This window comes from Panthera pardus, unplaced genomic scaffold (genome assembly GCF_024362965.1).
Source record: "Panthera pardus isolate Hobbes unplaced genomic scaffold, ASM2436296v1 HiC_scaffold_10, whole genome shotgun sequence".
NCBI lineage: Eukaryota > Metazoa > Chordata > Mammalia > Carnivora > Felidae > Panthera > Panthera pardus.
The window spans coordinates 43607807-43629128 of NW_026526655.1; the positions used below are offsets into that span (position 1 = coordinate 43607807).

Consider the following 21322-nt stretch of genomic DNA (forward strand, 5'->3'; position numbering starts at 1 on the left):
CTCAATGGACTGAGCCACCCAGGCTCCCCGGAAATACTGCTTTAGAACAGAGAAAGCGCACCAGTAGCATTCACGTCTACGGATCTGCATTATCTGTTCGGAACAGTGTAAGTCTACACTGTGCTTTGTGAGATATACATAGAGGGGTCTACATTTTAAAAATTATGCCAAAATTGAGATTCCATTTTCCCTAAAAGTCTTGATTTGCAGCTCCTCCTGAAAGGTTTTCCAGAGAAAAAAGATTTTCAGGTGCCTGTTAGAAAGGTTCTCCACAAGTCCATTAACTACCCGTTCCAGGAGGCCTTTGAATTTACAGCACTGGATTTAGGGCCATTCTTCATTGGATAACCTTCTGCTAATAGACAGACTACACAGCGCTGATGTTGAACTTCAGAGGGGTTCTATCCAAAACCCTATCAGCTCCAATCTTGCTTACCTACTTTGCTCCTTCAAACTATGAAATTAAATTTTATTTTGTCCCTTCCCACTCTTTTTATTCCACAGTAGCCCAGTAGAACAATGTTTGTAGCTCAGAGATGCTGCGCCTTGTAACATCTCCACCCACTTTTCCTCACAGTGATTCCAACATGGGAGAATCTGGGTCACAGGTATAGACGTACTGTGACTACTCAAAAGGGAGATACCGAAGTTCCCACCTAGGACCTTAAATGTCCCACAAAGCAGCTTAGCATTAGAAAAAAGCGTCCCTTTCTCTCATTGGATGAGGCCCTGCATAGAGGCTCATGTCCTGGGAACTGGAGCAGTTCAGACTTCAGTCCTCACTCATCCTCCCAACCGGGCTCCCTTGTGCAATGAACAAACAGAACAACTGTTCCTAAATGTCCTGGTACCAATTAACCTTGTTTATCATGACTTGCCCAAAGCATCTTTTGTTCAGGTTGTTTTCCTCACTCTCTGGAAGGCTGCCAGTCTTACCTTCTTTAGGCAGGTAGAACATCCTTGCCCTTTCCCCTGACCGAATACAATTCTTTAATTTTTCACTCTTTCTGTTAACCACATCTCCGTATTTTCGGACTTCTTCGGTTCATTTTAGCCTTTAACTTTTCTGAATTCCTGTGACATTTGTGCTTAGTATTGTAGGTCAACTGAGCACTTATAGTTTCGTATGCTTATTTTGTCTTCTCTGCCAATGTGATGTATCTTCAAGAAGATTCTGACCTAGAATCATTCTCATTGTGATAAGCACGCCGTAGCAGTTCAGTAAATATTTCATACTGAATTGAATGGATTTCCAAACAAGTATATAGCTCTGGCACTTAAAAGAGCATCTGGGGACTTCTGCTTTGAACATGATGGATTGAACAGGGATTAGGGTTGCCAGATAAAATCCAAGAAGACCCATTAAATTTGAATTTCAGGCATACTTATACTATAACTATGGGTCATACATATACTAAACAAGTACTTGCTGTTGATTTGACATTCAGATTTAACTGAGAGTCTTGTTTTATTAAATCTGGCAGCCCTTCCAGGGGTCGGTTTATCCTCCTCCCTTAACAGAAAAAGAAAAAATACACATACGAAACAATGGGTTTTCAGGCATTGGCAAACAGAAGCAGTGCAAGAGAATGATCCCTGGAAGAAGTGAAGAAATGAGACATCTTTCTGCTCCATCTTATTTTCTGAGGAACGTTTCCAGGACGCAACACAGAAAGCGGGAACTCAAACAGACCCTGGCAGTCTCCCAAGATGAGAAGACAGAGTTGAGAATTTGGGGAGACCAAGATGGCCAAAATTCACAGGGCAGAGCACCAGATAGGAGACTGCTGAACACTCCCCTTGATTCTTCAGTTACTGATCAGTGCATGTGTGTGAGGGAACTACCCACAGTTAGGGGAATAAAACCACTAGAGAGGAGTGGGGGGAACAACTTAGCTCACGTAGCGCTTAGTACATGCTGTCAACAGGCAGAGCGGGGAAATTGTCAAATTGAGTAAAAAAGCAAGACGAATTATTCGCTACCAATGGGAAGCCCACTTCGAATATAAAATAAATACATTAAAATATCTGGAAACGAATATACCATTCTGACATGAATCAAAGAAAGCTGAAGTGGATATATAAATATCAAATGAAGTCGACTTCAGAGCAAAAAATATTTATCCCAGATAAAAAGGGTCATTTCATAATCATGAAGGGAAAAATCATCAATTGGGCAAGAGAATCCTAAATGTTTATACACCTAAACATAAAGCCTCAGAATACATGAAACAAAATGTGACAGAACTGGAGGAAAATGTAGAATTATGGCTGAAGATTTTGACACTTCTCTGATAATAATAGCTGAAGAAATAGGCTGAAAATCTGGAGTGAAATACAAGAGTTGAATACCACTATCAACCAACTTTACCTAATTGATATTGATAGAACACTCCTCCCAACAGCTACAGAGAACACATTCTTTTAAGTGAACCCTAAACATTGACCAAGATAGGCCATATTATGTCACTAAGAAAAGAATCAATAAATTTAAAATAACTCAAATTAAAAAAATTCTCTAACCACAATGGAATTAAGTTAAAATAAATAATAAAAAGATATCTAGAAAAGTCTCCAAATATTTGGAAACTAAGTGACACAGATCTAAAGCAAAACAAAACAAATGCATACATCATAGAAGAAATCACAGGGAAATGAGAAAGTATTTTGAACAAAATGACTGAGAATTAAACTATAATATATCAAAATTTGTGGGATACAGCTAAAGCAATGGGAAAGGGGAAACATATATGTTTATCTTAGAAAAATCAATGACCTAAGCTTCTACCTTAAGACACACGAAAAAGAAAAGCAAATTGAAACCAAAGTTAGCAGAAGGAAATAATAAAGGCAAGAGCAGAAATCAATGAAGCAGAAAGCAGAAAAGCAATATAGAGAATCAATGAAACCTGAAGCTTGTTTTTTCAGATCAATAAAATTGATAAACTTCTAGTCAGATTGTCCTGGAAAAAAGAAAAGATACAAATTACCAATATCAGGATTGAGAGAGGTGACATTACTATAGATCATAATTAAAATAATAAGAAGAGAATATTTTTAACAACTTTATGCCTACAAATATAACAGATGAACAAACTCTTTGAATGATACAAACTAGGTATCCAGAACAGTTTTATGTCTAATACAGAAATTGAGAGAGTAGATCCTAAAAGTCCTCATTGCAAGAAAAAAAAATTGTAACTATTCATGGGGATGAATGTTAACCAAACTTATTGTGATGATCATTTAGCAATATATACAAATATCAAATCATTATGTTGTACACCTGAAACTAATATAATGCTATATGCCAGCTATACCTCAATAAGAAAAAAAGAAATTGAACTTGTGGAGTAAAAATTTTCCACTAAGAAAATTCCAGGGAGACATAGTTTTATTGGTGAATTCTTTCAAATTTTAGTAAGAAATAGGGGACACCTGCGTGGCTCAGTTGGTTAAACATCCAACTTCAGCTCAGGTCATGATCTATGGTTCAAATTTAAGGAAGAAATAATACAAACTCTACATAATCTCTTCTAGAAAATTGAAGGGAGGAAACACTTCTTAACCTATTCTGAGACCAGTATTACTTTAATAACGAAATAAAACACAGACATTATAAGAAAAGAAAGTTATGGACCAATATCTCATAAAAATAGAGCTGAAAATCCTTGTAAAATAATAGCAAATTAAATCTGGCAATATATACAAAGGAATATACCTCACAACAAAGTGGAGTTTATTCCAAGAATCTGAGACTAGTTTAACATTTGAAAATCAATGTAATTCGTCAGATTACCAGACTAAACAAGAAAAAAAACATATGGCCATATCAACAGATGCAAAAAAAAAACCCCTCTATTTCCACATTCATTCATGATAAAAATTATCAAAAGAAAAAAACAAAAACAAAAAAAAAACAAGGAATAGAAGTGAACTCCTTAACCTTATACCCTTAATATATTAAAGGGTATATTTGAAAAACTTACAGTTAATGTACTTAATGGTAAGAGACTGAATGCCTTCCTCCAAAGATCAAGAACAAGTCAAAGATGTCTTCTCTCATCACTCCTATTTGACAATGCACTGGAAGAACTAGATAAGGTAATAAGACAAGAAAAAGAAATAAAGGACATACGGATTACAAAGGGGAAAAAAACAGTCTTTATTCACAGATAATGTGATTGTGTATGCTGACAATTCCAAAGAATCTACAAAAACATTCTGTAACTAATAGAGGAGTTTAGCAAGGTCACAGGATACACTGTCAGTATACAAAAATTAGTTGCAATGAACAACTGGAATTTGAAATTTTAAAAGCCATAAAAAGTAATTTGATATAAATCTAACAAAAACTGTTTAGGATTTTTATACAAAACATTAATGAAAAAAACCAAATAAGACTTATGTAAATGGAAAGATATACCACACTTTTTAATACTCCTTTCTTTCTTTCATTTCCTTCAATATGACCACAGTAAAAACCATACCAGTCATTCTTGAAGACTGAGGAGGGAGGAGGAGGTATGCAACAAAGACAGAACGTAATTTGATATAAATCATTAGCCATGTCATTAGATTGCACCAGCAGAGATTTTATACTGAGCCCCTTCATTCTTTGCAAGTTTTGTGCCATGTTTTCTTCTCTCTCCCACTCTCTCCTCCTCTTTAGCTCCCTTTGTATCTTTTTCTTTTCCTTCCTTTCTTCTTTTCTCTGCTATCAGCTCCACATTCCCAGTTTCTATTTGTCTTTAAATAGAGCATATTTAGCTGTCTTTTTCACTTTTTCTTACTATCCCAAGCAGCTTAACCAAATTCTTTTCCTAAGCAAAGATAGTCCTCTCCCTAAAATATTTGAGAGAGAGATGGAAAGATAACCTCCTCTACCCTCTTCAACTTGGTGTTTAGACAGAATTGATGTACATCAAATCATCATATAAACTTTATATAACCATTTATAAACCTATAAATGTGAGATATTATTATAACTATCAAGGGTAGTGACAACCTTAGTGAGAATGAAGTGCCTGGACAAGGCAAGTCTTCTGAAAAAGCCCTCCTCAGGACCGATGAAGGTAAAGGGGCACTCCTTCAGCCCTCTGTCAGTTCAGTAAATATTTCTTAAATAGCTGCTCTATGCCAGGCACTGTAATACAAAGAAAAATTACATTTAGGTCTGATGCTCTAAATATTCAATTCTGAGAAAGACCAACACATGAAAAATACATTAAATGGAATAGGGCAGTTAAGGGTTATTTAACTGACCAGAAGCATAGAATTTTTTTGGACAAGTCTATACTTCAAATATCCTAGCCTTCTGTTGGATCTCATTTTCTAATTTGTGACTCAGCAGAAACAGTCACCTTATGTACAATAGAAACAAGATGTTATAGAGCCACATAATTTGCTAAACGATTTGGAACTCTGTTGGCAATGTGGCCACCATCCTGACACACCCATGACTTTTAAATGCATGGCTAACTGTCCATATGTTCCCAGGGAAAGCTGGAAAATCAGAGAATATGCCTCACCTTTAATTAATAGCCTTTACAATGAGCCTCTCTATTTTGGAACTTGTGTTTAGATCCTTCAACTAACTTCCTCAATAGGTTTCTGAGAAATTTATTACTTTTCTTGTACGAGCAGATAAGATTTTTAGCAAAGACAAATGGTCACAAATGTTTCTGGAGCCAGAGAGTCCTAAGTTTGACTCCAGAACCCGCACCTTACCATCTGATTACCGTTGACCAGGTCCTCGAGCCTCATTAAGCCTAATTTCTTTGTCAATTGGAAATAAGAATGATACTTAATACTATGGGGCATTTGACAATTGGGTAAATTATGCATGTAAATCTCAGCACTTTGTCTTGCATGCAGTTATAGCTGAAAAAGTCCTATTATTATTGGAAAGAATGTTGTCCTTTATAAATTGTAATGCTCCTGAGATGGCAGTAGAGGGAGCACAGTCATTGGAAACTGGACTTGAGCAAACTAAGAAGGTAGGTATTTAAAGTCTTTTGTATGAGAGACATTGTCCCTATTCTGATGGAGCTTGAGGAAACTGCATACAGATGAGCTGGTAAGATACACACCAGACTGCCTTGTCCCAGTTATCTTTGCTGTACCACTCATTTGAAGACTCAGTATGTCCTTCTGTATGCCCATGTGCCCTCTCTCCAACATCAAACTCTAACTCACACTGGTTTTCCTAGGACACGTTAGAGAAGCTTGGGCAGGACAGGGAAGGTGCTTCCACAAAAATGAAAACCAACAAATGTTTTATTCTTTGTACAAAAATTGAGAGAAGGTGGATCTGGGTTATAACTTGCAGCAGGGACAGTGATAACCCCTTCTCTTCTCTTGCTAACTCCTAAACAAGCAGCTCTACTTAGACATGGTAGAAAAAGCAGTCAAGAAGAACTGGCTGAATTCTCTCTGACTCTGATACACGCATGTGAACCTGCCCACCTCACCTGATCTCTCTTCATCTCCATTTGAAACCCCATCTATACAGTAGGAGAGAAGGGAAGGAGGAGGCTTAACCTAATAACTTTCGAAGTTCCTCACAACTTGGTTATTATTATTCTATTAATAGTAGCTATTGTTGAGTGTTTTCTCTCATCTCATTCCTTCTATTAGATCTTTGAATCTTCCCAGCAATTCCATGTGGGATATAATATCCCCATTTTTACAGAGAGTTTCGGGCTCAGAGACATTAGGTAGCTGATCTGACTTTGTACAGCTCGGAAGTGGCACAATCAGAACTAGAATCTATTTTTCTGCAAGTGTATAATCTGATATCTCCCTGTTAAGATGGGGCAAGAAAAAAATTAGAAGTGGGGCTTCTAAGTAGGACAATTGAGGCATCAATTATATGGGGGAGTGGAATCTGTGGTGGCCTTTGAGTTTGGTAAACTAGGGATTTCACTTTAGGGTGCTTTTGTTTGGTTTTCTTTCTCTTCCCCGGCTCTCTGGGAATGATGAAGCCAGGGTAGATGTAGGGCCAAAATACTGTGACGTGGCTATTTAGACTTGATTCTAAGAAAGAAGTAGACATCAAGAATCTGTTCTCAGAAGCCTGGCTCAGTTCATGAAACAGGAAGGCAAACAGAGGTTTAAGGCAGATGCTTTAACCAAGAAATAAAGCGTTCATTTGGGCAGATTCCCTCATAATATACTACTGGGTAAACTGACTATGGTAGATAGGATATGGTGGGCAAGACTTTTTTTTTTTTAAGGAAATCTGAAAATAAAACTTTTTATAACAATAATGTTTTACTTTTTCACTCTGTTGACATTGGCACTGATGGTACCAAAGCAATGGTGGGTAATGCCAGTGCCTTAGCATGAACCAAGGCAGTGATGCCGTATTATTCTAGAAGTCATTGTACTCTTTAGCACCAAACACTTAAAAATGTTTAAATACCAGTTTGACTTAATAATGTTCCCAGTAAAGTGGGAAAATTAATTTTATTAAATTTTAAATTAATGTCTCCTTAATATTCTGTCATAGAATGAGAAGTACACATGTTAAGGCATGATGATCGTCTCAAGGCAAAGCACTTGTGTGATTGTCATAGAACATCATTTCTACTTGGAAGAATGACTTGACAAGTGGTTGTTCAAACTAGGGTATTTGGAACACATTATCCTGAAAATGAACAAAGTGTGACCGTCATTTCAGGGAAAACAATTGGCAATGTCTGTTTCCAATAATAAAATTAGAGTTCTCAAGCAAAAACTAGAATTTGGAAAACTTGTATCCTTGCTATGAACCTTACAACTTCCCAATACTTAAAAATACCTTTCCAGGGGCACCTGGGTGGCTCAGTCGGTTGAGCATCCAACTTCAGCTCAGGTCACGATCCCACAGTTTACGGGTTCGGAGCCTGTAACCTGCTTTGGATTCTGTGTTCCCTCTCTCTCTCTCTCTGCCCTTCCCCTACTTGTGCATGCACAGGCGCGTGCTTTCTCTCTCTCCCTCAAAAATAAATACTTTTCTAATGAGATCAGTGGTGGTATTAGCTAATATGATTTTGATTTGTATGATGAAGTGTGTCAGCATTTACAGGATGTGTAATTTAGTGGACTCATGTTTTCCAAATAACTAATGTGTGATATTACAAAATCATGTGTGAGTAAAGTTCTATTTGAACTAGAAGATATATTAACAGATTTTCACGTAACAGTATATGTAAAGTTGGTTGATAGAGTTTCACATCCCACAGTGCAACCAATCCTTAAAAAATTACCACTTGTTGAGTTTTGTGGCATCAAAGAAGGATATCCACCTTATCTGAAAAGGCTATTAAAATGCTGTTCCTTTTCCAATTACATAACTGTGCGAGTCCAGTTTTTCTTCAAATACATCAACCAAAACAATATCTTGCAAAAGATAAAATGCAAAAGCAGATATAAGAATCCAGCCGTCTTTTCTCAAGCCATACATTACAGATTTTCAAAATGTAAATCAATGCCACTCATTCTCACTAATTTTTGAAAGATTTTATTTTTTTTAAATATTTTTAAATGCTTATTTTATTTTGAGAGAGAGAGAGACAGAACAAGCAGGGGAAAGGCTGACGGGGGGGTACAGAGGATCCGAAGCAGGCTCCGAGCTGACAGCAGTGAGCCAGATGTAGGGCTCGAACTCATGAACTGTGAAATCATGACCTGAGTTGAAGTCAGATGCTCAATGACTGAACCACCCAGGGATCCCTTAAAGATTTAATTTTAAGTAATCTCTACACCGAACATGGGGCTCAAACACACAACCCCGAGATCAACAAATTGCATGCTCCACTGACCGAGCCAGCCAGGTGCCCCCTCACTATTTTTTTTTTATATTGGAAATATACTTGTTTTTAATTTTAAAAACATTTAACACAGGGGCCTGGGTGGCTCAGTCAGTTAAGAGTCTGACTCTTGTTTTCAGCTCAGGTCATGGTCTCATGGTTCATGGGATGGAGACACACATCTGGCTCTGCGCTGACTGTATAGAGCCTGTTTGGGATTCTCTCTCTCCCTCTTTCTCTGCCCTTCCCCCAATCTAAATAAATAAATAAATAAATAAATAAATAAATAAATAAATATTTAAAAAAGTTTAACACATAATAGGTTTATTTCCCACGAATAAACATTTTAATTTTGTTCTCAGGTTAAATTTTAATACAGTAAATAGGAATTTAATACATAATAATAACACCGAAATTCTTTGGAGTTGTCAACAATTTTAAGAGGATAAGTGTGTCATAAGATCAGTTTGAAAGCTGCTGAGGGAGTCCTGGAGTGAGGTCCTTAAAAGGAAGAAGAGAACAAAGTCTGTTTTGTATAGCAGGCACTCAACAGTTGAATAAAGACACACAAAACCAGTATGACTAACAGTAAAAGGCAGGAAGTGAAAAGTGTTAAATGAGTGGTCTAGATCTGCGCTGTCCAATAGGGTAGCCGCTAGCCACATGAGGCTATCCAAATGGAGACTAGCACTTGAAGTGTGCCTTGTCCAAATGGAGATTTCCTGAAAATGTCAATTGCACACCAGACTTTGGAGATTTAGTATGAAATAAGGAATGCAAAGTATCTCATTAATATTTTTATATTGAAAAATGTTGATATTCTGTATTATTGGATTATTTACATGCTTGAAATTAATTTTGCCTGTTCCTTTTACCTTTTTCAATGTGGCTACTAGAAAATTTAAACACTTGGCTTGCATTTCATTTTTTTCTTGGAAAGTGCTAGTTTGTATGAGAAGTGTGATGAGAATTCAGAGCAAGGGAAAATGGCTGTGAGATGGAGTCAACAGTGAAATCTTTACCAGGGACAGGATCTTAAAAAAAAGAAGAAAAAAAAAAAAAAGGACAAACCAAAAAACAGACTCTCAACTATAGACAATAAGTTGATGGTTCCCAGAGGGGAGGTGGGTGCAGGGATGGGTGAATAGGTAAAGGGGTTGGAAGCACACTTACCTTGATGAGCACTGAGTAATATATGGACTCACCGAATTGCTTTATGGAACACCTGAAAGTAATATAACACTGTATGTTAATTACACTGGAATTAAAATTAAATGTTTAAAAATTTACACAAATTGGGGAAGGAAGCTGCCATTGAAAGGAGAATCAACGCTGAATCAATACAGAAATAGGAGAGGTTAATCTAGGGAGCAGAACAGACTAGTCTGCCTCAGATCTCAGGCTTCTGGGTAGGGAGTAGGGGGAGGAGGAGGGGGAGGGGAGTTTCCGGATAGGTTGGGACCAAACTGTACAGCACTTCGAGTACCAAGAATTTGGACTTTTTCCTAAAGGCAGTGACTGCTTCCCCAGAGCAAACCAGACTTTGCTCCTTAGCTTATTGGAATACCCTCAATTAGGCACTTTCTTCGGGTGCAGACAGAGTAGTGGAAGCTCCCAGAAACTGCCCAGGAAGCAAGCAGCCAAGACCAGGCCTACCTGATCAGAGTAGAGTGATGTAGAGAGTATGACTTTAGAGTTGACTGACTTTTTGTGTATGAGGGAGGGAGAGGGGCAGTGAATTTAAAGCACCTGATAATGTCACCTGGGAGAGGAGCATCCGGGGCAGTGCACATGTGTGATGGCTGGTCCAGGAGTGAGGAAGCAGGCCTTTTACTTTGGTGTATTGCTGTAGGCTCAGGCGTAAGCAAACCGAGTCATTCTTTCTGCCTTGTTCGGTCTATCTTCCTTTATTTCTGTCTTTATTTGCCTGAACGTTCATAGAACTCGTGTGTGCTGAGGGTTAACATCTAGCCTGGAGAAGATGAAATAAAAAGACCACCAAGGAGGGAATGGAACCCCTGGCCTCTTATCCAGGCTCAGAAGCTAACTCATTGAATAACTCCTGTCACCTCTCTGGGCCTCAGTCTCTCCAGATATGAAAGAGGTGTTAGAATCAGATGAGACCAAAGCTCCCTCCAGCTCTGTGATTCTAGAATAGGCCCATGTCACAAAGGGAGAAAAGCATACCACGGTGACCAGGAACAGGGCTACCTGGCAAGTGGGAAGGAGAATCCTGGACTAGTGACGGCGGGCATGAGTGGCCCACACAGGAGCTGGCCCAAACCTTTGGGTGAGGTTGTCTTCTTCCTAGTGAGCAGACCCTGCTGGAATTGGAGCACAGTGAAGTCTAGGAGTTTGATATTTCGGTCCTGGCACCCCTTCCATCCCAGGGGCTGGCTCACCAGGGTGAGTGTGGAGCCTCAAAGGAGGAAGCCAGGAAGCCAGGAATTTAGCTCCAGAGAAGTCTGCAGGGGTCTCAGATGTATGGGACCCCCCTGAGGAAAATGATTGCGCGTAACTCCACCTACTCACACACCCTCAGACCACCTGCAGTCGCAGGAATGATGGCGGGCCGGGGGGGGGGGGGGGGGGGGGGGTGTAGATAAAGAGAAGGCGCCCTGCAGAGGGGCTCCAGCCTGATTGTTTCTGTTCTTTAGCATTTCTAGAATAGAGAGTGGGTGGGAACCGACTCAAGTAAAGTCCCAGAGACTCTACCACTGACGCACAGGAAAGCCTCAAGTGGGAGGAGAAATGCAAATCCCCTACTGACAATGGCGTCAGCGGCTTTGTCCTGGGGACTGTGAGGGGCGATTCTGACTTTGGACTTTGGCACCGCCTGGGGCCTGGGCTGAGAGAGCCAGGTAAGTAGGCAGATCGCACCTTGGAGTTGCTTCTCCGGAGGAGCGCGGGTCAGGAAATGCTTATGCAGAATGCCGCCGGGGCTGTGCACTTGGTGGTGTGACAGTTCACTTCACTTTAACTGGTGTGAGGATGGGTTCTTCTGAACAGCGTCCGACTCCACGAGGCAAAGATGCGCTCCCGCGCAGGTCTGTGCGCGAGACTCGGGAGCTCAGCCCGCACATCTGCACGGCGGGAGGGACCGTGGTGGCTGATGCGGAGGTGTGTCCTCGCGGAGTGCTGAAAGTGAGCCCCCCTTCTCTTTCTTAACCAGCTTCTCTGAGCTATAATGTCTGACATTAGACTGAGTACACGGGTTTCAGAGAAAAGTCTGGAGCTAGGCTGGCCAGTGGCTGTGGCTTTGATGAGAGGGGGTATTTTCGGACATGTCATCTCCTTTGCAAGCTATGTGTCACGGAGCCAGCGTGGCACTATTAGCCCCCAGACAGCGCGACAAAATGCCCCTTTATCTAGGGCCAGACATTCAAGAGAATCGAGAGGCGCTCAGTTTTCAAAAGAAATGTTCTATAGTTTTCTTGTGATGGGAGACTTAGCGCTTAGAGAGTGAAAGCAAAGGAGGGGAGAATGAGTAAAGGCATTTCTAGAGGCTGCAACAGAGAAGAGGGTCCTCGGACCACACACCTTATCCTTCCCTTCTTCAGCCCTTCAGGTTCAGCTGAACCCTTAAGTTCAGCTCTCAGGAAGGTGGACCCGGGTCCTAGGAGTAATTTTTCTGACTTTGGGGTCAGTTCAGTCCAGTTAATTCTTAGTTAGAAAACAGATTGTAATGGCATTTTCAGCTCCTGTGCTCTCACCATTAACTAGAATAAAACAGGGATGTAGCAGGACAATGGCACTGTGGCATGGGACCAAACATCCCAGTTTTGTGTGGTGTGTGTATATATGCCCAGCATCTGCAAAGACAACCTCAGATCCGTCCTTAGGAGCTGTGCATCTTAGGCAGGGGTCATTTTGCCTACTTGTTCCTCAGATGTTTGTCATTTTTAAAGTTGGGGTCAAACTTACTATCCACCTTCCCTATTCATGACAAAATCAGGATTGCCACTCACTCTGCATTTAACAAGCACTTACTGAGTCCCCACAACGTGCCTACAATTGTGCGTGTAAAGGTCTTCAAGACACAAAGTGATATGAAAATAAAACATTATTTCTTTTGCCAGTTTCTTTTAGAAAAACATTCTTCTATACATTTAGATCAGGGAATCTGAATTTGAATTGTTCCATTTGAAACCTGAGGAATATGTGTATGAAATACATGAAATTTATTATTGTGACCTTCGGTGAGCAAAAGGAAAACTTACCTACAAGATAGGCCGAAATATTATGGTGGTTAATCATGTGGAAGTTTTGTTCCTTGATCTAAAATTGCCGATAAAACAATCAGAACTTTTGACTTTGGAGCAAGTAAAGTACTATAACTTCAAGACGTCATATTAATCTCCCTGAGTTAGGAAATGTCTAAAGGTTCTAAACTGGCCAGCGTAGGATAACATAGGGAAACATACTTTTGTTTTGTGACGGGCTGCCACATACATCTCAAGTGTGGTTTCTTCCTCCTTAAACAACCTGAGGGTTTAACCACTGTCAGTGGTACATCAGAGGTGAATTAAAAGTAGACCTTAAAAGCTCTGCCCATTCATAGTGTATCATCAAACAGAGAAATATAAACATGCATTGGTTCACAGATATTTTGAACTGGAAGAATTAGAGCCCATGAAAATGCATACATGAAGCTCTTCATAAAAGCTGCGACCAAATTTGATCAGAAGTCTGGGAATAGGAAGCTGACTCTGGAAGCCAGACAAATCTGAAATAAAAGAAAAAGGACTGGGCAGTTCGACACGCAGGAAGCTTTTATTGGGTACTCCTCATGTAGAAAGCCCTAAGAAGGTCTTCGAAGGTGCAGTTAAGTATGTTATTTGCCCCAGGCTGCTCAAAGTCAAGAGTGCAGAGGGAGGAAGTGAGCTTGCTGAGAACACAGATTTGCAGGACAGAATGGGGATAAGGTGAGGAGTGTTGACAGGGAATGAAATCTTTCTGGAGAAAATTCTGGAGTTCCTGTTAGAGCAAAGCAGGACATGGTTTGGGAAAAGAGAAAGAATCATGTTCCGTGCATTAGAGATGACTTGGGAAAAAGCTGAGAATTGCTTTTATCTTTGGATTGAAAGCATTTTCTCTTTACTGTTTTCTTAAATAAGGTGACTGTGAAAGAAAATTTTTTCACCGGTTACTTAACTAATGGACAACATCGTCTTTGTCTGAAATCTAAGGGGAAAAAAACACATGTGCCACAGTTACTAACATTTGTAAACTTTAATTTTACCCTTCATTTATAGCATGTCTCAGTGGAATCAAGTCCAACAATTAGAAATCAAATTTTTGGAGCAAGTAGATCAATTCTACGATGACAACTTTCCTATGGAAATTCGACATCTGTTGGCTCAGTGGATTGAAAATCAAGACTGGTAGGACCAAACATTGTTGTATTTTCCCGAGAGGTTGATATACAAATGCCTTATGCTGTATCCATGTGGATTTATTCTATGATCTTTTTTTGACTGAGTAGATGCATATTTTTCATCAAGGATTTGGAAAGCTTCCTCTGAGGAAGAAAATCATCATCTTTTCTGGTTTCATCTGTTGTAGATGAAAATTTAATGCTTCTAGTGCATTGGGTTTTTTGGTAAGCCCAATCCCAGTAATTCCTAACTATTAAACGGCCAAGGAATAAAACTATTGTTTACATCAATTTTCAACACAGACTCCATGTAAATAATTGTTTTTTATTATGTTTTACAATCATTCTTTAAAGCTCTGTTTACCTTGTACAGTTATTTTTTTTTTTTTTGCTTTGAATAGTTCTCTTTTTTATTGTGAGAAAATATACATGACATTTACCATTTTAACCATTTGTAGGTATACAATTTTGTGGCATTCGGTATACTTATGTGGCTGTACAACAATCACCACCATCCATCTCCAGAACTTTTTCATCTTCCCTAACTGAAACTCTGTCCTCATTAAACAACTACTCTTCATTCTCTGTAGCCCAGACTTATCAACCACCATTCTATTTTCTGTCTCTCTGAATATACTACTCTAGGTACTTTATGTAAGTGTAATTGCACAATATTTGTCCTTTCGTGGCTGATGTATGTCATGTCACATGTTTTTTCAAGGTTCATTCATGTAGCATATATCAGAATTTCCTTCTCTTTTTAAGGCTGAATAACATTCTATCGTATATATAAGCCACATTTTGTTGGGTTATTCATCTGTCAACCAACATTTGAGTCGTTTCTACCTTTTGGCTATTGTGGCTAAAGCTGATGCAAACACTGATGTACAAATATCCGTTCAAATTCCTGCTTTCAATTCTTTTGGGTATCTACCCAGAAGCGGAATTGCTGTATGTAATTTATGCTTATGTTTTGAAAAATCTCCATCCTGTTTTCCATTTCCACCAGCAATGTGCAAGGGCCCCAGTTTCTCCACATCCCCACCAACACTTGTTATTTTGGGTTTTCAATAATAGCCATCCATTTAATAGGTATGAAATGGTAGCTCACATTTTGATTTGCATCTCCCAATGATTAGTGACGTTGAGTATACTTGGATGTGTAAAATTTAAGTTTTAAAAGCTTTTAAATGTTTATCACTGTGGAATACATTTATCTCTCTTTAAAACTAGTATGGTAAAGAAGTAGACATTTTACTGGACGTTGTTTCCTGCTGACTAATAACACTTTTGTTTTTTAGGGAGGCGGCTTCCAACAATGAAACCATGGCAACAATTCTTCTTCAAAACTTGTTAATACAACTGGATGAACAGTTAGGTCGCGTTTCCAAAGAGAAAAATCTGCTCTTGATACACAATCTAAAAAGAATTAGGAAAGTCCTCCAGGTGAGAATGCATTCTACTTTTTCAAAAATATTTGGATTTCTGTGTCTTAAATTCAGCTAAAAAAAATATATGTACCCTTATAATATTATTTTCAATTCAGATTTAAGAGGGAAAATTTGAATTCTCTTACCATTTTACATTTTAACTAATGTGTGTTTTTCATGAAATTCTGAATCTGAAATACACTATAAGTGGGAGGGTGTGTGTGATTCGCATGTGACTATTTACTAGTTATGTTCAAATTTGACACTCCCCGGAACAAGGATTTGAAAGACAATAGGTTCATGGCTCTCCCCCAGTCCTCCCTTGCCTTTCTCTCTTATGTAACAATTTAGTTAGTATTGTTCTCATTTATAGATAGAGGTATCGTGGTTGTATGTATCTTTTCAGATTTGGTTCAAATCTCACCTCCTCCAAAAGCATTCCTTGGTACTCTCTAACCCCTATCTCTGGCTTTCTAGCCTCTAGCTCTCCAAAGGCTCACCCAGGCAAATATGTGTTTGTCTTCTCCCCAAAACTGTGGAGTTTAGTATTCACCTTTGAATTCCCAGTGCCCATCACAAGACTGGATATATAGCAGGTGTGTACTATTTGTTGATTAAAGGTATGAATGAATGAAGGGAGTGAAACAGGGATCTAAAGAATTAAAGGCAGGCTAATAGTGAGTTAAACCCAGAGGTGCTAACACACATAACAAACTCTTAATGTGAACTGCTGTAATATTTCCTGAGTGTCTATACAATGTATTAAACAACATGAAAAATGCATGTGCCGTTTTTCAGTGAAGCATTCTTAAAATCCCAAAGTTCCGATGAATACGTTTTTAGAAAATTTCATCTAGGCTATAAGAAAAATGTGCTGGAAGTTATTAACGCTTGTAGGAAGGGCATATACATTGTTTTTCCTATTGTTTGGATTGCAATTTTGCCCTTGTAATGCCCTACAAATTTGCAAGACACTCGGCTTAGGTAGGAAAATAGCTTGTTGCCAACAAAACAGGATTTGCCACAGCATAAAGCAAACAATCTCTTACAGAGATAAGACAGTTAACCTTGGCTTCATTAGCTTAGTGCTGTAATCAATAAGCCTAAAACAGAGGTGGGCATACCATTACCCACAAGTCAAATGTGGTCACTGCTTCTTTGGAGAGCCCATGACTAAGAATGGTTGTTACATTTTTAAGTGGTTGACAAAGAATTAAAAATATTAATAAGTTTGTGACATGGAAATTCTGTGAAATTCAAATTTTTATATTTTAGTGGAAATAGCCATGCTCATTCATTTACATATCGACTATGGCTGCTTTTGCACTGCAGTGGCACTGTTGAGCAGTTGTGACAGAGTGACCCCTAAAGCCTAAAATCAAAATGTGTATGTGTAGTGTGTGTGTGTGTGTGTGTGTGTGTGTGTGTGTGTGTATCAATAACATTTATCTGGTCTAGAAGCAAAGGTCCTACAGGTCACTTTGCTAGAGGGACATAGATGGATAAAATGGTTGAGGCATGGTCTTTGGAAATTCTGAAATTTGAAATTCTCAAAATGTGACCTTGGGCAATCACTTAATCTTTCTGAATTCTCACATCTTTTCATGTAAATGAGTATGATCTTTATTTACTTTTTGGGATTGTAAAGAATATGGGAGTTTTTATTCTGGCACAATAAATAGGCTTCCAATAAAGGGTTTTTGTTGTTGTTAGAAAAAGAACAGGATTTTCTTAGCATAAATGAAGAGTAAATTTAAAGGCCATCTTTTTTGGAGGGTGGAGATAAGATTTCGAGGGAATTCAAGAACCTGCAATAACTCCCGTTCACATTTCGACTCAAGCACAAACTCTTCTGCGTATGTCACTGGCCTTCCAGCATCTTCTCTCTGTAGACCCTTCCCAACAAACTGCTCCAAGCTCCTCAACATTCCTGTCTCAGAAGAATAAATCTCCTTGTTCCTAAACACACCAAACTCACTCTCGAAAGACTCGGAGCCTTCGCTCATGACTATACCATGGCCAGGAATGCAAAACCATCCCTCTTACTGCAGCCCAGTTTCCAGTGGTTCCTGGAGGACCTATGGATGTCCCAGTGCACCAAGGAAATCTTCACCACCTTAGCCCTTATTCTCATCCTTCATGGAGCACAGGTGGCAAGATAACCAGCATCTCTTCTGTGCTGGATGTGTCTAAGCAGGTCACAAGCTCTTTGAAGTAAAAGCCTGACCTCCTTTTTTGGCCTCTCTTCTCCCTCTGGTACCCACTGTGGTTCTACTACAAACTAGGAACTCAAAAAACAGTTGGGTTGGTTAAGATATTTTGAATTGACAAAACACTTGCTCTTTCCTTCCTTTTATAAGTGATACTTATTGGGTATTTGCATTAATTCAGAATACAGTAAAAAATAGCAATAAAGAACATTGTCAACTATGGTTGTAGACTTAAACCTGCATTTAATGTTTCTTTCTAATGTATCACATTCCCACTATGGTTTCTTTTTTGTTTTTGTTTTTGACAAGTCTTTTTGAGAGAACAATATCCCCTGCTTCCCCAAGAATTAAAAGAGAAAAAAACCTCCTATCAAAACACTGTTGACACTGTGCTTATCTGGTTTGAACATTTTCATCCTCTGATATTTCAAATACAATCCGTTTAAACAATTATAGCAAAAAAGCACAGATGATACAGTTCCAGGAGAATTAAACAAGTATAAGGCAGATTTATTTTAGTTCTTTACAGAGCAGCTGAGGTCTCCAGTTTCCATATTTTAATTTCCTCTGAGATGGGAAGCAGTTGAACACTGATGTCCAGCTCACCTTAGCCCCTTTAGCGGGAAAGCAGTTTCAGGTCAAGGCCAGGAGCAAGGACTGTCCCAGGTTGCATCTTGACTCTGTGACTTACTTGCTGCATGGCCCAGGGCAAGAAGTTTACACTCTCTGGCCTCAGTTTCCTCAGTAGTGTGAGCAGAATCACACTGGTACGGACCCCAGGGGTGTTAGAAGCATTAAAAAAATTGTAAAGAATGTGGTAAGGTCAGGATTTGCTAAAAACAAATACCTGCCTTAGATATTTCAAGAATGCTTCACCATGTTCTTGGGCCTTTTTTTTTTTTAGACTTTTTTTAGAGCAGTTTTGGGTTTACAGAAAAGTTGAGCAGAAAGTACATACTCCCTCTCTACCTGCCTCTCCCCATTTCCCCTATTATAACATCTTGGATTGGTGTAGTACACTTAGTACATTTGATGAACCTATTGTGATATGTTACTATTAACTTACGGTCCGAGATTACGTGAGGGTTTGCTTTTTATGTTGGCCAGTTCTATGGGTTTTGACAAATGCATAATGTCATGTATCCACCATTTCAGTTTTACTGTCCTAAAATCTCTGCTCTATTAGTTCATCCTTCCCTCCCTTATCCCAAACCCCTGGAAACCACTGATCTTTTTTTTAGAGTTATTTATTTATTTATTTATTTATTTATTTTGAGAGAAACGGAGACAGCATGAGCCTGGGAGGGGCAGAGAGAGAGGGAGAGAGAGAGAATCCCAAGCAGGCTCTGCACTGTCAGTACAGAGCCCGACACAGGGCTCAAACTCACGAAATCGTGAGATCATGACCTGAGCCAAAACTGAGAGTCAGACACTTAACCAACTGAGCCACCCAGGCGCCTCAACCACCGATCTTTTAAATTTTTCTCTAGTTATGCATTTTCCAGACTGTCATATAGTTGGAATCATACAGTATACAGACTCTTCAGATGGGCTTCTTTCACTTAGTAATGTGCTTTTAAGTTTCCTCCATGTCTCTCTGTAGTTTGATAGCTCATTTCTTTTTATTGCTGAATGATATTCCCTTGTATGGATATACTATAGTTTGTTGATCCAATTTTGGCGATTACAAATAAAACTGATATTAACATTCATGTGCAAATTTTTGTGTGGGCATGACTTCTCAACACATTTGGGTAAAGACCTAGAAGCTTGATTGCTGGATCTTTGTTCTTGGGCTGTCTCCCGCAGGGCTCTTTTCCTTATTCATCTCCCTCACTGTGTCTTTTTCTGGGACATTTATTTCTCACAGTTCTGGAGGCAAGGAAGTTTAAGGGGCCAGCAGATTCGGTGTCTGATTCAGCTTCCTGGTTCAGAGGCTGCTGTCTTTTCCCTGGGCCTCACATGGTGCAAGTGAGGAGGGAACTCTCTGGCTTTTTGTAATGTTTATTCATTTATTTTAAGAGAGAGAGAGAGAGAGAGCAAGTAGGGGGAGAAGCACAAAGAGGGAGACAGAGAACCCCAAGCAGGTTCCTTGCTGTCAGCGCTGAGGCTGATGCTTAACCAACGGAACCACCCAGGCACGCCTAGGTTTTCTTTTATAAAGGTGCTAATTCTATCATGAGGGCTCTGCCCTTATGAACTAATCACCTCCCAAAGGCTCCACCTCCTAACAGCCTCACATTAGGGGTTAGGAATTCAACATACGAATTTGGGAAGACACAAATAATCTACAACAACCTTCTGAGGCACCTGGGTGACTCAGTCAGTTGAGCATCCAACCTCAGCTCAGGTCATGATCTCACAGTTTGTGAGTTTGAGCCCCGCGTGGAGCTCTGTACTACCAGCTCAGAGCCTGGAGCCTGCTTCAGATTCTGTGTCTCCCTCTCTTTCTGCCCCTCCCCTGCTCACACTCTGTCTCTCTCTCCCTCTCAAAAATAAATAAACATGAAAAAAAAATGCAAGGTGCTTACAACAGTGCCTGACACATAGCTATAACAACCTTCCTCTCTGTCTCCTTCAGAATGACATTTTAAAAAATTTAAATGGTGCATATTTGTTATAAAAAATTGAAGTAGTACAGGAAAAAAATGCAAAAAAAAATAGGAAATAATTCAAAATCCACTGCCTACATTTAACTATATTAATATTTGATGAGTGTCATTCCAGATGTCTATACATACATATGTGGATAAAAGGCCTGGTGGTTACCAGAATCTTGGAAGTCTCCTGTGCCCCCTCTGTAACTCCACTTTGCTCTCTCTCCATCCAGAGTAACCACTAAATCTAAATTTTGCACTTGTCAGTCTCTTCCTTTTTGTTATGGTTTTACCACATAGGTCAGCGTCCCTAAACAACATAATATATGTTTCCAAGTTACTGAAACTTACATAAATGTGATCAAGTGTATTTATTCTTCATAATTTTCCTTCTTCACTTAACATGGTTCCTAAGATCCATCCATGTTGATGTGTGTCACAGTAGTTTATTTGTTTTCATTGCTATGTAGTATTCCATTGTGTGAATATATCACAGTTTATCCATTTTACTATTGATGAGCATTTGGGTTTTTTCTATTCACTATTCACTCTTCACTATTTCAAACAATGTTGGTCTGAATATTCTTGTGTGTGCTCTTTGGTGCTTGAAATGTGCATGAAACTCTCTAGGATAGATAACTAGTAGTGGCATGGCTGAATCACAGAGTATACACATCTTTAATTGAACTATAATGCCAGAATTGTTTTCCAAAATGGTGATACTGGTTTACACTCTCCCAACAGAGTAAGAGTTCTGGCTCCATATCGTTGTACATACTTGTAGTGGTTATATACCACATATCAATCTGGTGGTGTATCCGTCTTATTTCTTCAGCTTATTTTTTTGTTCTTTTCTAACTTTTTATTCAAGTGCTTTATTTATGTTGAAACTTTCTTTTTTTTTCTTATAAAT

At 39.1% G+C, this 21322-nt stretch overlaps 1 protein-coding gene across 1 annotated transcript in view; it reads left to right on the forward strand.

Annotated features, from left to right (window-relative positions):
- Positions 1 to 21322, forward strand: part of STAT4 (signal transducer and activator of transcription 4) — a 113402-nt gene that overhangs the window by 11604 nt on the left and 80476 nt on the right. The window contains exons 3-4 of the mRNA XM_019462523.2: positions 14051 to 14179; positions 15474 to 15618. Coding sequence (XP_019318068.1) covers positions 14052 to 14179; positions 15474 to 15618 — 273 coding nt within the window. The 5' untranslated portion in view covers position 14051. The remainder of the gene's footprint in view (positions 1 to 14050; positions 14180 to 15473; positions 15619 to 21322) is intronic.